This window comes from Peromyscus leucopus, chromosome 2, assembly GCF_004664715.2.
Source record: "Peromyscus leucopus breed LL Stock chromosome 2, UCI_PerLeu_2.1, whole genome shotgun sequence".
NCBI lineage: Eukaryota > Metazoa > Chordata > Mammalia > Rodentia > Cricetidae > Peromyscus > Peromyscus leucopus.
In genome coordinates, this window is record NC_051064.1 from 121,076,411 (window position 1) to 121,093,021 (window position 16,611).

The 16,611-nt window shown below is 45.5% G+C and overlaps 1 protein-coding gene across 2 annotated transcripts in view; it reads left to right on the forward strand.

Annotated features, from left to right (window-relative positions):
- The window catches only part of Zmynd12 (zinc finger MYND-type containing 12), a 32,873-nt gene that overhangs the window by 3,933 nt on the left and 12,329 nt on the right, over window positions 1-16,611 (forward strand). For both annotated transcript variants that reach the window (XM_028886478.2, XM_037202899.1), the window contains exons 2-3: window positions 4,393-4,534; window positions 8,550-8,721. In XM_028886478.2, coding sequence (XP_028742311.1) covers window positions 4,393-4,534; window positions 8,550-8,721 — 314 coding nt within the window. The remainder of the gene's footprint in view (window positions 1-4,392; window positions 4,535-8,549; window positions 8,722-16,611) is intronic.

The following is a 16,611-nucleotide window of genomic DNA, read 5'->3' on the forward strand; positions in this document are numbered from 1 at the left end:
GAGCCTGTGATTGGGCTGGTACTCACCTCCAAGACTGGCCGTTCTTCCCAGGTCACTGTGTCCCTAACTGATGGAGATCACTGCTTTCTGACCATGAAGTACATGATCATTGAGATTAAATACCAGCAGATACTAGTACCAGAGAAGCTGTCCCATGAGCTGGAAGCTTTTCAATAGCAAGGGCCTAGTGAACAACAGAAAGCACAGCACAGCGCGCGTGCGCGCGCGCGCACACACACGCACACACACACACAGAGGGCAGGTGTATGGACAGACAGACAGAGACAGAGACACTCTTGCCCTGACCCATTACTGCTGGTGTCTGGGAGGAGACAGTGCTCTCTATCCCAGGAAACCATAAGAGCCACTACCCCCTTGAAAAGTCCCAGTGAGTTAAGATGACTTACTTTTTAAGAAATATTGGCACTTGGGAGGCAGAACAGGTGGATCTCTGTGAGTTCGAGGCTAGTCTGGTCTGCAGAGTGAGTTCTAGGACAGGCTCCAAAGCTACAAACAGAAATCCTGTCTCGAAAAAGACCAAAAAATAAATAAACAAAAAGAAAGAGCAGCGTGTGTGCTGACAATTAATCAGTGGAACTGGCTTCCATGCCCCCTGGCTTGGGTTCCTGCAAGAAATTCAGGCCCAGTCTTCTCTTCATTCAGCGTGGAGTACACCTTTTCATGTTACAAAAGGAAGCAGTTTTAGTATCAGAAAAGCTTTATTAGAAAGTCCCCACTCTGAGTTCTATGCTCTAGAACTTCCATTCATTAAAGTTGACAGCTTTGCTGGGCAGTGGTGGCGCACGCCTTTAATCCCAGCACTTGGGAGGCAGAGGCAGGCGGATCTCTGTGAGTTCAAGGCCAGCCTGGTCTACAGAGACAGTTCTAGGACAGCAAGGGCTACACAGAGAAACCCTGTCTTGAAAAACAAAAGAAAAAAAAATTGTTGACTTTAATCTCAACACTCAGAAGGCAGAGACAGGCAGATCTCTATGAGTTCAAGGCCAGCCTGATCTATATTGTGAGTTCCACGACAGCCAGAGACACACAGAGAAAATGCACGTACAACAAAGTCTGTAAACCAAACTGTCTTGAAAAGCAAAACAAAGCCGGGTGGTGGTGTCGCACATCCCAGCACTTGGGAGGCAGAGCCAGGCGGATCTCTGTGAGTTCGAGGCCAGCCTGGTCTACAGAGTTCCAGGAAAGGCGCAAAGCTACACAGAGAAACCCTGTCTTGAAAAACCAAAAAAAAAAAAAAAAAAAAAAAAAACAAAAAAAACCAAAAAAACCCCCAAAAACACAAACAAACAAAAAAAACAAAACAAAATCAAACAAACAATAAACACAACCTTACATTGTTCTAGAGTAGTTTGGGGATATCTGAACACTGAAGTTGATGGATCTGAATTCGGCTGAGATGGGTCTAAGAAAGACTTTATAAACATGTTTTTCTGTAGTCACTGTCACCAATAGCACTGTTAGCATTGTCTTCAGGCTTTCTGGGGATGGGAGTGGGCGTTCAGACTGCACTGGCAATGTCCTCTTGTTGCCAGTGATGTGGGAGAAGGCCTTAAATGTAACTTTGCCTCTTTGAAAATAAAACAGCATCTGTTACGATCATGTTAAAGAAGGTAGGAGAGAGTAAGACGGTACTTTCCGCTGTGCCCCAAAGCCAGTGTCTTTAGAAAGGACAGTGACAGTTATTTACAGACTTTGTTGCACGTGCGTTTTTGTCGCTTGTTTGACGGGTCTCACTCGGTAGCCCAGACAGGCCTGGAACTCACTATGTAGTTCAGGTTGGCCTTCAAACATGGCAGTCCTCTTGCCCTCCCATCCAGCCGTGCTGACCTGCTGACTCTTGTTCATGTCTGTGTTCGCAGCTGTTCTAGAGGATTTGACAGGGCTTCTCATGGTGCTCTGGCTTTGTATTTCCCTAGTAACTAACATGCATCTTTTCCTGTGCTAATTAGCCATTTTTATATCTTCTTTGGGAGGAAGGTTTATTTAAATCCTTCCTTCCTTTCAAAAAGAACTGGATCTTCTAACTTTTAGGAGTTCTGAATATATTTTGGATACAAGACATTTGTCAGATGATTTGCCAGTATTTTCTCCCATCCTCTGGGTTTCTTCCTTTTTTAATTTTTTTAAAATTTCTTCCAGACAATTTTCTTTCTTTCTTTCTTTCTTTCTTTTCTCTTTCTCTTCCTTTCCTTTTTCTTTTCTTTTCTTTCTTTATTGAGGCAGGGTCTCACTACATAACCCTTGGCTGTCCTGGAAATCACTGTGTAGACCAGGCTGGTCTTGAACTCATAGAGATCTGCCTGCCTCTGTCTTCCGAGTGTTGGGATTAAAGCTGCCTGCCTCTGCCTAGGATTAAAGGCCTGGGCTACCACACCCAGCTGTGTTTGTTGTGCTTAACACCAGAGCCACAGCTGCATATGTGACCTCCAGTGTGAACAGGTGTCTGCAGAAAAGGCCCCTTCACACGGCCCCTTCCCAAACCCAACAGTTTTAGATAATTTTTGGTTAGCACACAAAGAAAAGGGTTTTACTGTGACATTTCTCTCTCTCTCTCTCTCTCTCTCTCTCTCTCTCTCTCTCTCTCTCTCTCTCTCTCTCACACACACACACACACACACACACATACACACACTTTGCTCTTTTTCGAATCACCCACTGCCCCCCTCTATCCCCTTCCCCTTCCTGCTGGTCTCTTCCCTCCCCCACAGTTCCTTCTGCTTCATGATATGTATTTCCATCACTGTTGTTCTGCCCTCCCTGTGGACTTCTTTCTCTCCTTCCATACTCCCTGCTCTACTGTAATGTCGTGTGTGTGTGTGTGTGTGTGTGTGTGTGTGTGTGTGTGTGAATGTAAACTGCACTACATGTATGAGGAATTATGCAATATTTGTCTTCCTAGGTCTGACTTATTTCACTTAACATAATGGCCTCCAGTTCCAACCATTTTCCTTAGAATGTCATAATTTCATTTTTCTTTACAGCTAAATAAAATTCCACTATGTAGACATAGTACGTTTTCTTTATTCATTTGTCTATCGATGACCATCCAGGCTGGTTCCATTTCCTGGCTGTTGTAGATGGTGCAGCAGTAAACATGGATGTCCCAGAACCTCTCTGGTGAAGGACTTAGTCCTTCAGGTGCACGTCAGGAGTGGTATAGCTTGGCCCTATGGTAGTACTAGCTTTAGACTAAGTTGTTTTAGATTCATACATTTTATGTGTAGGAATGTTTTGCCTGCATGTATGTCTGTGCACCACATGTGTGCCTAGTGCTCTCGGAGGTCAGGAGAAGGGGTTGGATCACTTGGAACTATACTTATGAATTATCGTGAGTCACCATGTGGGTACCAGGAATCAAACCCAGGTCCTCTGCAAGAGCACGTACTCTAGACCACTGAACCATCATCTCTCCAGTCTTCTATTTTTATTTTTTTGAGAAACCTCCATACTGGCTGCACTAGTCTGTATTCCCACCGGGTTCATCTCTCCCTACGTATTTCCATTATTTTTATTTATTTATTTATTTATTTATTTATTTATTTATTTATTTCAAGACAGGGTTTCTCTGTGTAGCTTTGGAGTCTGTCCTGGAACTCACTCTGTAGGCCGGGCTGGCCTTGAACTCACAGAGATCTGCCTGTCTCTGCCTCCCGAGTGCTGGGATTAAAGGCGTGTGCCACCACCGCCCGGCTATATTTCCATTATTTGTTGTCACTTGTTTTTTTGTTTTTGTTTTGATTTTTCCTTTCTCTTTTTTAAAGACAGGGTCTCACTGTGTACACTGGTTGGCCTGGAAACTCTCTATGTAGATCAGGCTGGCCTCAAAGTCACAGAGATTAGCCTGCTTCTGTCTCCTGAATGCTGGGATTAAAGGTGTGTGCCACCACACTCAGAACATTTGTTTCCTTGATAACCATTCTGACTGGAATCTCAAGGTAGTTTTAATCTGCATTTTTCTGGTGGCCAGGGATCCCAATGCAGTTTTTTGGTTTTTTTGGTTTTTTTTTTTAAGATTTATTTATTTACTATGTATATAGTGTTCTGTCTGCATGTATGCCTGCAGGCCAGCAGAGGGAGCCAGGTCCTTTTACAGATGGTTGTGAACCATCATGTGGTTGCTGGGAATTGAACTCAGGACCTCTGGAAGAACAGCCAGTGCTCTTAACCTCTGAGCCATCTCTCCAGCTTCCACCACCCTCCTCCCTGCCCCAATGTAGTTTTTATACAAATAAAGACCTGAGAGAAGATAGAATTCCATCTCAGAAAGGGTTTCAGGCCCCTGCCTGGGTTGGTTGGGCTGACTCTTCTGGCCTTTCGAGCTAGGCTGGAGGAGATAAAGATCAAGATAACGCAGTGTGTTTTTGTTGCCAGTGGGCCTGTGCATCAGAAGGCTGATTGGGGCAGCATCCATGAGAAGATATGCCAGCTGCTAATTCCTCTGCGTACCACCATGCCCTTCTATAACTCAGAGGAAGAAAGGCAGCATGGCCTACAGCAGCTGCAGAAGCGACAGGCAAGTCCTACAGCCGGTGACAGTGAGGGCTGGGCCTTGGTCTTTATGTTGCCAATCATAGTCCCGCTCCCTGGGTCATTTCCCACGTTTTCACTGAATACCCACTCTGCTGATTTGCTTGAGTGGCCATAACAAGATACCGCAGATAGAGTGGTACATACAAGTGTTCATTTTCTCAACACTGCTGGAGGTTGAAAGTCCAAGTCAGGGTTTCTACCTTCCCCCATTCCCTTCCTTTCCCACCTTTTCCTCCCCCCACGTCCTCCCCCAACCCTCCCAGTCTCCTGCCCACACCCTGAGTATCTTTGGGTGTACACGTGTGTTTGAATTGCCTTTGGATGCCACAGGACAACGTTAGGTGTCCGTCTTCAGAAGCCGTTTACCTTGGTTTTTGGTTTTGGTCTTTTGAGACAGGGTCTCTCACTGGGCTGGGTTTCACCAAGGAGGTTAGCCTAGCTGGCCAGTGAGCCCCAGCCTATGGCTTTCTCCTCAGTGCTGGGAGTACAGGTGTGCACACCACGCCTAGCTTTTTCCTTGGTTTCTCTGGGTGTTGAACTCAGGTCCTTATGCTTCTGAATCACTTTACTGACTGAGCCATCCCCCAAGCCCCAGACTTGGTGTCTCCTAAGATCTCTCTTCCTGGCTGATGGGTGGCTGCCTTCCTGCAGAGTCTTCATCTGGTCCTGTGTGCACACATCATGGCTGTTGTTGTTGTTTTTAAATTGTTGCTGCCTTTTAAGCCACAGCTGTCTGAATCAGCAACTGGGCCGCTACCAGCCAGCGGTTAGGCCTCAAGGGCCGCAGCCGGAGGGAATTCCGTTCCTTCAGGCACCGACTCTTTCAAAGCTACAAAAGGAACTTAACTAAATCTCTGTCCCTCTGAAGGACTCAAGGTTCAAAGGTTAAGGTGCGGTTCTGCTCTCCAGAGGCTGACAGCAAGCAGCTCACCTCCTCTCCTTGCTCACAAAAGCCCCTGTGCTTCTCTTCGCCCTCCTTATCAACCCTTTCCCACCTGGCTCCTCCCCACCACTTCCTGTCAGCTAGTTGCTGCCGCAGCCTCCCGACCGCAGGTGAGTTTTATTTAAATCAAACACATCTTTGCATCATTAATCAAATGTTCCAGAGCATAAACAAAAGTAACACACCTTAAAATAATAATATTCTACAACACGCTGGTGTTTCTTTGCCGGTCCAGTTTTTCTTATCAAGACACCAGTCAATGCTGGTCACATGGCTTGGTGGGGCAGGGCACTTGCGGCCGAGCCTGACACCCTAAGTTCGATCCCCAGAACCCACAAGGTCAAAGGAGAGACCCCACTCCCAGAAGTTGTCCTCTGACCTCTCCGTATGGCACACATGGACACCCCCCACACACACACACAATGTAACTAAGATGCCCAATAGGTTAAATTCGATACAGTCTATGTGAGTGGGTCCATTTTAACTGAACCACCTCTTTGGAGAGCATTTTATCCAAATACAGTCTGTTCTAGTGGGAGCTTCACCTAAGCCCCTGGCACCCTGGCATCCATACACCCAAAGAATCTGGAATGTTCTGGTGGAAGCCCCACCTCTCTGCCCAGACCCTGCCCCCCAGAAAGCCCCTCCAAACACAGCTCCTCCCCCAGAGATGCTCAAGACCACTCCCACAGAGTATTTGAACTGCACCCCAGGAAACAGACACATGGTTTTTGGTCTCCTTTCCCTGTCTCTGGGAGGCCGGAAAATCACCCGGGAGCCCTTTGCTCTTTAAACCCTGACTTTTTCTAATTCAGTCTGATTTGATCTGATTTGGATTGCTGCGTTGGCGGAGAGACTTATGGAGTGCAGAAACTTTTCATCATATCCTGAGGGACAAGGATTTAGAGCTCTAGCACATGACTTTTGGGGTGGGGGGCATGGTTCAGTCCATAGAATCCATGTGCCAAGTACTATGATAAGAGCTTTAGTGAATAGCACATTGTTTCTCAATCTGTGGGTCATGACCTTTTGAAAAAAATATTTACGTTATGATTCATAACAGTAGCAAAATTACAGGAATGAAGTAGCAATGGAAGTAATTTTATGGTTGGGTTCATCACAACATGAGGAACTGTATTAAAGGGTTACAGCATTAGGAACCACTAGTATAAGAGGATATAAAAATGATATTAATATATCAGGGTATAAAGGAGACTATAAAAACTAATCTAGATTATGGCATTAAAAGAATATAAATTATTATCATTATTATTTTAATTTTTTTTTTTTTTTTGTTCTTTGAGACAGGGTTTCTCTGTGTAGCCCTGGCTGTCCTGGAACTAGCTCTGTAGACCAGGCTGGCCTCGAACTCAGAGATCCACTTGCGTCTGCCTCCCAAGTGCTGGTATTAAAGGTGTGTGCCACTACCGCCCAACTAAGAATATCAATTATTAGCTAGGCAGTGGTGGCTCACACCTTTAGTCCCAGCACTTGGGAGGCAGACGCAGGTGGATCTCTGTAAGTTCGAGGACAGCCAGGGCTACACAGAGAAATCCTTTCTTAAAAAAACAAAAAACAAACAAACAAAACAAAAAGAAAGAAAAGAAAAAGAATTTCAATTATTATTTTGAAAGTTAATCCCCTTTGTGTGCATGTGCACACATGTGTATGCAGGTATGCTTGCATGTGTGGAGACCAGAGGTTGACTTGGGGTGTCTTTCTCTGCTGCTCCCCACCTTGTATTTTGAGACAAGGTCTCTCACTGAGCCTGGAGCTTGCCCTTTTGGCTAGACTGGCTGTTTGTGAGACCCTGGGGTCCCTCTCCCAGTCTGTGGTTATTGTGACTACTATGATGTTTTTATGTAGGTGCTAAGGACCTGGACTTGGGTCCTAATGCTTACACAACAGGCAGTTTACCCACTGAGCCATCTTCCCAGCCCCCCAAAATTAGCCTCCTGAAACCACAAATCTATAAGTACCAGACTCATCAATATTAGTGTTACAAAACTACGATCATCTGAGAACAATGAAGACTTGAAAGTTGTTTTTATATTAGCCAGGCAGGATAATTTCAGAAGGAAAAAGAGATGTTTTCTTGAAATTAACTCAAATATAAAGACAGTTTTACTTTTTGAATTTAAATTTTAATTTCTTCAGAATTTCATACATGGCTACACTTTGCACCCTTTCTACCCTCCCTGTTCTCTTCCAATGCCTCCTGTGTTCCCTGACCCCTCTCCTGTAACGGGTGTGTGTGTGTGTGTGTGTGTGTGTGTGTGTGTGTGTGTGTGTGTGTATGTGTGTGTGTATGTGTGTGTGTGTGTGTGTGTGTGTGTGTGTATGTGTGTGTGTGTGTCTCCTGTAGTGTTGCCTAATGTACATGATTGGGAACCTGACCCCTTAGGATTGGGGACCTGACCCCTTAGGATTGGGGACCTGACCCCTTAGGATTGGGAAGCCTTCAGATGGCTCATCCCTGAAGAAAACAGATTCTCCCTCAGCAGCCACTGACTACCTCTAGCTCTTATTAAATGTCCCCCATCCATGGCTGGTCTGGTCTTGCATGAACAACGATATTGTTGAGAGTTCGTGGGTGCAGTGTCCCTGTTATGTCTAGAAGATTTTGAAGCAGTGGTCTCAGTCCTCCAGTGCTTACAGTCTTTCAGTAGACAGAAAGTTTTAGATTGTCCTGTGTCATCTAGAGCTTTGCTAAATTAAAGTTTTATTAGAACTGGAAGGATAAGGCCAGTGATGTACATCAGTTGGTAGGGGCTTGGCTAGCAGGTACCAAACCCTAGAAATAAAAAGCAATGATGGAAAGGGATGCTACCAACAAGAACTACAGGAATGCTAGAGCCACCTGTCTGCCAAATTCTGAACTGAAATGAGATACCTGCTCCTGGACCTTGGACTTAGGGCCCCAAGTTTGCATTTTTATCCACCCCAGCCCTGAATCTCATGTCACCCAGTCCAGGCATTGACATTACCTGTGGGTGTTTCCACCTGTGCCTTTTCCCCGAGACTGTCTCACAGCGTCTGTTCCCACCTTCCACAGAAGCACTTGATTGAGTTCTGCTACACCGTCGCCCAGAAATATCTTTTTGAAGGAAAACACGAAGACGCTGTCCCCGCGGCTCTGCACTCCCTTCGATTCCGCATGAGTGTGCACGGCCTGAGCTCAGTAGAGCTGGTGCCTGCTTACCTGCTCCTGGCCGAGGCCAGCCTTGGTGAGTGGGGCTGACTTGAGACCCCTGGAGCCTGTTGAAGTTCTGTATTGATTCCTGACAGGGGCAGGACTCCCTTTTTGGTATGAGGTCTGGCAAAAGGAGGGGGAAAGCAATGGCCACAGCTGACAAAAATCCACTCAAGCTGGGCTTGGTGGCATTCACCTTTAATCCTAGCCCTGGGGAGGCAGAGGCAGGAGGCCACCCTAGTCTATACAGCAAGTTTCAGGACAGCTGGGACTCTACATAAGAGAGACTCTGTGTCAAAAAAAACAAAAACAGCTGGGAGGTGGTGGCGCACACCTTTAATCCTAGCACTCAGGAGGCAGAGGCAGGCGGATCTCTGTAAATTCGAGGTCAGCCTGGTCTATGGGAGCTAGTTCCAGGACAGGCAGGGCTATACAAAGAAACACTGTATATATATAAAAAAATCCGCTCAAGTTGGCCTGGGCAAAGGGAAGAAATCGATTAGACTGCTGGAGTGATGGAAGGGGTTAAAGGGCCGACTGCTATAGGACATTGGTTTTCTCCTAGGCTCTCTCTCTTCTCTCTCTCTCTCTCCCCCTCCCCTCTCTCCTCCCCCTCTCTCTCTCCCCCTCCCTCTCTCCCTCTCCTTCTCCCTCTCCCTCTCTCTCTCTCTTTCTCTCTCTCCCTCTCTCTCTCCCTCTCTTTTTCTCTCTCTCTTTTTCTCTTTTTTTGGAGCTGAGGACCGAACCCAGGGCCTTGGGCTTGCTAGGCAAGCGCTTTACCACTGAGCTAAATCCCCAACCCCATCTTTTCTCTTTCTTTTAAGGGTCCTTTATGAAACTCAGGCTGTCCTCAGACTCACTAGGTAGCTTAAGGGGTGACTTTGAAATTCTAATCCTCCTGCCTCCACCACCCTTCAGTGCTGAGATTTCAGGCCAACACTACATTCCCATGTGTTATGGGGGATCGAACCCAGGGCTTCATGCACGCTAGGCCAATACCCTATCAACTCAGCTGCTTCCGGCCTTCTTTCTTGTCTCTGCCCCTCTGTAGGTATCTGATTCAGTTTGCCTACCTGCAGACTAAATTTTTGTTGTTGGTGTTGTTTGGGGGTTTTTTGTTTTTGTTTGTTTGTTTGGTGTTTTTGAGACAGGGTTTCTCTGTGTAGTTTTGGGGCCTGTCCTGGAGCTTGTGCTGTAGACCAGGCTGGCCTCGAACTCACAGAGATCCACCTGGCTCTGCCTCCCAAATGCTGGGATCAAAGGCGTGTGCCACCACCGCCTGGCCCTGCAAACTAAATTTTAACATCCTTTGCTCACTGCAGGAGACAGTTCCTTCCCCTCAGATATCAGATCTAGTTAAATCTGCATGTCCTCTAGATTCAAGTTGAGAAGCAGAAGTGGATTAGCATCTCATTTCCTTTGCCAGTTCCTAGAAGACAGAATTTTGTTAATCCAGCTGAAATGTAGAAGCTACCCTTGTTCCCTGGGGTCAAAGTTCAGAGACAGAGGAACCCACTTCCATTAAAGTGAGAGCCGATCTTAGCAGACACGTGCCTGTGGGTTGCTATAGGAGATCAGCATTCTGAGAGGAATTTACATTCTTGAGCACCTACAGCGTTTTAGGTACCATACACATCTTAATAGCCATCATTTTGAATAACATTTTTCAGGCTAGTACTGTAGCTCATCTGGAAAGCACACACCTAGCTTGTTGGTGTAATATCAGAGCCCACCCAAGCCATGCGATCATGCTGCTTACTGTAATGCAGAGGGTCCCTGGGTCTGGAGCTCTCTGGTGTGCATTTCCCATAAAGCTCTTCACCTTCTAAGAAGATCCCATTCAGGCTTCTCCAACAATGTGTTTGCAGCCCCAGGAGTCACAAGTCAGACACATTTTCTCTCTTGTTGCCTTATGCTAAATCTTCACTTTGAAACATTTCTCTGCTTTTCCTCAGCTTTTTTGACCTTGATACTTTCTGAGTGGAGTTGTATTGTCTCATCAGGACCACCAGCCTGCAAATAACATGGAGACTTATGAATTATGAAAGCTTGGCCTTGGCTCTTCTAATGTAACCCGTTTTTGTTAACCTGCATTCTGCCATGTGGCTCGATTACCTCTCCTCTGTACCGTATGCCGGACTTCTTCAGTGACTCACTGGCATCTTTGCCTCCCTTCTTCCCAGAGCTCTCTCCCTAGAAGTGCCGCCTATTCTCTCCTGCCTAGCTATTGGCCATTCAGTTTTTTATTAAACCAATCAGAAGGCATCTTAGGCAGAGGCACATCTTTACAGTATACAAAAAGATTATCCCACAACATCAGAGATGATTGGCTAATTTAAAAAGTTGTATTATTTTATGCATAAGGGTGTTTCACCTGCATGTATGTTTGTATACCACATCTGTTCCTAGTACCTGAGAAATCAAGAAGAGGGTGCCAAATCCCTAGGAATTAGAGGTACACACAGCTGTGAACTGCCATGTGGGTGCTGGGAATTGAACCTAGGACCTCTGGAAGAGCAGTCTGTGCTCTTAACTGTTGAGCCAACTCTTCAGCTATGCCAGTCACTGTATAAAGCACCCCTCAGTTGTATTTGTCTGCTGTTTCCTTGTGACTGTATTGAGGTATGGATTTTGGGACAGGCATGTCACAAAATGATAGTGTGTTCTCAACCCATCTGATAAACGGACGCAACTTTTCCACTACTGATGCTTACTCATAGGCAACAGTGATCAGAAGGTATTAGATGGAAAATACGGAAGTAAAGTCTAGAGTAGAGGCAGGAAGGTAGAAGTTCAAGACCGTCCTCAGCTACAGTGTCTGGATGCTATGCAGCCCAGCTCTGCCTAAGTTTAATGATCTTAATTGGGTTTATTTGCACGTCTAGAATCAGGCAGCCCCTCCTTCCACCAAGTAGGACATGTAACACAAGCAATAATAGGTCCAGCCTATATTGCTTGCTCCCAGGGTCCGCGGAAGAGTCTACCAACCAGCTGAGGATTCTAATCTGAGGGATAGTCAATGAATCTAAGCACACTGAGTTCTTTAGTCTGTTCACTTTATTCTTCTATGGCGATTCCATCTACACAGTTTCTTTTCTGCTCTCTTACTTAGCTCCTCCCGGTCCCTCCTGCTCTCAGTCCCTTCTGCTGTTCTCTCATCATTCTACCTAGTTCTTTCCATCTCCGTCCTCATCTTTGTTCTTCTCCATCAATCCTATTCTACCAGTGCTCTCCGAGAAGCAGCATATATACCCACACAGTAATTCTTTGGTAAAGCAATGGCGAGGCTTGAAGTTTTCAGGGTCTCAGAGAGAGGTGATAAGGACCCACACATAAAGCAATTAATTGTCAGCTTCCAATCACAACCCAAAAGGGGAGTGACTAAAGGGGAGTTCTCTGGTAGGGTCAACTAAAGGCTAAGACTAATTAGGGAATTTATGTGCTCAAACAATAATCTAGAAATGGCTAGATAAAATGTTAGGGTTCAGTAAGTCACAAGAAAGTAAACTGTCTTTGGCGCCGCTTTTCCCCCTCATCCCAGCTGCAGCTGCTTTCTGATAGGGAGGGGGACATATGCTAGGTGGCTAAGCAACCTCTGTCAGAGCACGTAGTATTTGGTTAGTAAAAGCACTTTCACTCAGAGTAATTGCTGAGGAGAAAATCTAGGAATAGCACCTGGCTGAGGAGGAATAAAAACTTAATTTGCACAAGAAAGAAGCTTGGCACCTGTTGCCTGCCTGGCCTGGAGGCAATCTTCTTGGGTCAGTGGGAAGTAACTGCCTTAACTCAGTAACTAGCAAATGGCTAAAACTTCATCCCAGGAATGGGAGCAGTAAATCTCTTAAAATAGGGTCTTGTGTAAATAACCCAGGATGAAGGTAAGGAGTTGAAGATTTCATTGTTAGTGGTTCTTTTCTCTGTGAGTGAGATGAGCTAATTCTTTGCTGAAATACTTTTGTCCAGAGAATGACCCTAGCCAGATATATGTTAATGAAAGGTAAATCCAGCTGGGGCAGTTGTCCAATTACCCCAAATGTATAGGGAAAGTTGTGCCCAAGATTGAGATGCAATCGTGAGATTACATGTACACATAACATGGAGATGCATGGTGAGTGGGGAGACTCATAGCTGTTATTGCACAAGAAGTTTACAAGAGACAGCCAGTTCATTCAAAAGGCAGTAATCCCATAACACCTTGTGTGATGATTTCCTCTAACAGAACCCTTAGTTCTGATAGGTTGACCTTCTGAACACTAGTTGTCACTGCCGTATACTTTCATGGACTTTCACTACCAGCGGCTCTCAATAGACATGTGTTCCCAAATGCTCACTGCCATACCTTTACTACAGTGGGGCTGGCCACGCTTCTCTATCACGAATCACTGTAATTCTAGTTTTGGTTTATAAAGTGGTACTTTGGAGTCATATAAACATCCCATTCTTTACCAAACTCTTAATGTATTCATTCATTTATAGCCATTTATTGTGATTCCTGTTTCCCCGTTTTATTCACCGGGTTTTAACCCACCACAGTTGTTACTATTATTCCCGTGTTCAAACTGCCCCTGATTTGGCCAGTGGCTGCTCTCACTCAGGCCCGCTTTGCATCTCCTTGCTCTTTGAAACATCTCCAATTTGTTTTTTTGTTTTTTTTTTTTTTTAGTTCCTGCTTTCTGACGCATTATCTGCTAGATGCCCAGCCTTTCATTTCTTCTTAGAAAACGAATCTGGACACTAAAAGCTGTTCCTAGACTTACTGCTGCAGGGGTCTTGCCTCTGCCAGGACTGATCAGTGCAGAGAACTAGAAATGGATGTGTAAACACAATACTGTGTTGTGTGTGTGTCTACACACGACATCTATGTTAGAAACAATCTCAGCATCACGCAGAAGGAAATTATGAACAAGGCGAAAGTAGCCAGTGAGATAAATTCTTTTTATAAAAAGGGTGTCTAAGATCCAAACCTGGCGAGCAAGCCCACAGCCACAAGAAGTTCACTCATTTTTTATTCTAGCGCAGGTGGTGATTGTGTCTTTTCCTCATTGGCTGGGGTCCGACTTCAGTCTTCTGCAATTGGCTAGTTTTAAAAGGAAATAAAGGAGAGTGGGAAGGGGAGGGCCATTAAAGTCACTTAAATTCCAAGGATACAGCAGGGCCTTTGTGGAAAGGAAAGTCTAACTGGGTCAGGGGGATGTAAACACTTCCATAAAGGTTCACCTTTATGTGGGGGAGATCAAACAATTTGAATTCCTTGTCATAAACTAAGGTTTATAGTGTTTGCCCGACAAGGCTAACATTTAATGTTTCTCACACATACGTGACATGGGTCTGTGCCAGCACACCCAGACCCTGGGCAGCTCGCGTCTTCAGTGTGCAGCCCCTTCTCTGACAGTGAGGATGGATGTTGGCGCCCACAGTCATTGATGTGTTTGTCTAGATAATGGGCTTCCAGGACCTAACTCATCCTTTTCTCCAGTCCAAGCTCCGCCACCAACAAAGATGCCCTCCCCTGCCTGTGTGGGCTCGGCCTCCTCACTCAGGGGCTGACTCTCCTGCATGCATGTCCTTAGTCTTTTGGGCTCTGGCCCCCTGTACCAACCAGGCTTTGTACCTGTAGCAATGCCCACCTTACCTGCTGAGATCTGACATTGCATTCTAGACAGTAGAAAGAGCACCAGGCCAGGAAATAGAGCCCAGACGATGCACTCTGGCACTGACCATTTGAGGAAGCCATTTAAGCTGAAGCCCCACCATCTCCCACCTGCTCACTCACCGCTATTTCCATGCCTTCTGTGGCTTTTCTTCAGTCTCAACTGTGGTGATATTTTATTTGTGCTTTTATAAAGCTTGCCTGGAGGTTAGGGAAAAGGGAAAGCCACGAGCCAACCTTACCTCATCAACTCGGCAGCTTCCAAATGCAAGCTACTTCCTGTCTTACCCACACCTTTATTGCCTTGCTGTTCTGCCCTCTCATTGGCTATCTTAACCCAGCTACCTCACTTCCTTGTCACTGTCTTTCTGTACAGACCTCCAGGTCTCTGTGGTTGGTACTGGGATTAAAGGCGTGTGTCACCCCATCTTGGCTCTGTTCCCTAGTATGGCCTTGAACACACAGAGACCCCGCCTGATAAGTGATCAAATTAAGGGCAAGTGCTGCCTGACTTCTTGTTTACTTAAAATGGCTGGCCTTTTCCCCTGATCTCCAGGCAAGCTTTATTAAATCACAAATAAAATATCACCACATTTCAGTACAAATAAAATATCACCACATTTCCCCCCTTTTTTTGGTCTAATAAAAATTAAAAAAAAACAGTTATAACTAATAAAACTGTTTGACCTATGGCAAGGCAGCTTAGAGGCAGGTGGAAAATCCAAACAGATAGACAGGAAGAGAAAGGAGAGCAGAGGAGATGCTTCTAGCTGCTGCCAGGAGAAGCAAGATGTAAAATACCTGAAAGCCACCAGCCACGTGGCAAAGTACAGAGTTATAGAAATGGGTTAATTTAAGATGTAAGAGCTAGCTAGTGAGAAGCCTGAGCCATTAGGCCATATCATTTGTAAATAATATAAGCCTCTGTGGTTTTCATTTGGGTCTGAGTGGCTACTGGACCAGGAAAACTTTCAGCTACATTCAACTTCACCAAACAATGTGATCCCATTACATGTCCAAGAAGACAAATTCCCACAGCAGTCTGCCCTGAATGACTGGCTCTCTCCTGTTCTTTTCTCTCTTCTAGTTACGGAGACCTTCTCTCAAGTCCTTGGGGGCACTCTTATTCTAGAAGTCTCTAACTATTTCCTCCATGTCTTCTTCTCTCCCTTCCACCTAACTAGTTCCTTGTTTTCGCTCAGTCTCAGGTCAAGGTTTCTATTCTCTGGTCTGGAAGCCTTTTTATAGTTGGTTTGGTTTTGTTCTTAACTCTTTACTCTTTGGGGGCCTGCCACCTAGCTCCCAAATAAATACACAGAGACTTGTTCTTACTTATAAATGCCTGGCCTTAGCTTGGCTGGTTTCTAGTAAGCTTTTCTTAAATTATCTCATCTACCTTTTGCCTCTAGGCTTTTATCTTTCTCTATTCTACATACCTTTTTAGTCTGTGGCTTGCTGTGTAGCTGGGTGGCTGGCCCCTGGAGTCCTCTCTCCTCTCCCACTTCTCCTTCTTTTCTTTTTCTCCTATTTATTCTCTCTGCCTGGCAGCCCCTGCCTATCCATTTCCTGCCTAGCTATTGGCCATTCAGCTTTTTATTGGACCAAAGGTATTTTAGACAGGCAGAGTAACACAGCTTCACAGAGTTAAACACATGTAGCATAAAAGAACGCAACACATCTTTGCATCATTAAACAAATATTCCACAGCATAAACAAACGTGTATGGTAATAGAACTTGGGCTGTCTGGCTCAGGGCTGTGCCTTACCTGTTGAGCTAACTCACTCTCCATGGGTCTCTTTCTTAATCTGCTCACTTAGAAATGTCTTCCTTTTGTCCTGAGCACTCACTCCATTGTTAGTTATAGATTTATTGGTGAGATTCCTTCCTCTCTCCTCTTAGACTCAGGAGAACCAGCTCCATCCTCCCATGAGGTTATCACACCCAGCACAGCACAGAGCAGAGAGGTTGCTCAAACAACACTGCCCTGGTCCCTCATGGCACTGTGAAAGCCTCTGTTGAGTCTGAGTACCTCTTCCTAGGGTGGCTCTGGGAATTAAGCTCGAAGGAATGATCATGAAAGTGCTTTGAAAGCTCAAGGTGCTGTTGAAATGGAAGGTTTCAACTCAGGGCCAGATCCTCGAGGCACAGCCTTGCTAAACTTTTGGAAAGTTAAAATAAGTCGCATTCCTTTCACACGCTTTTCTTTCTAGAGACTCCTCGGCCTGGAGTAGAAACCTAGCAGACAGGCTCCTTTTCTTCTTTCCCTTTTCAGT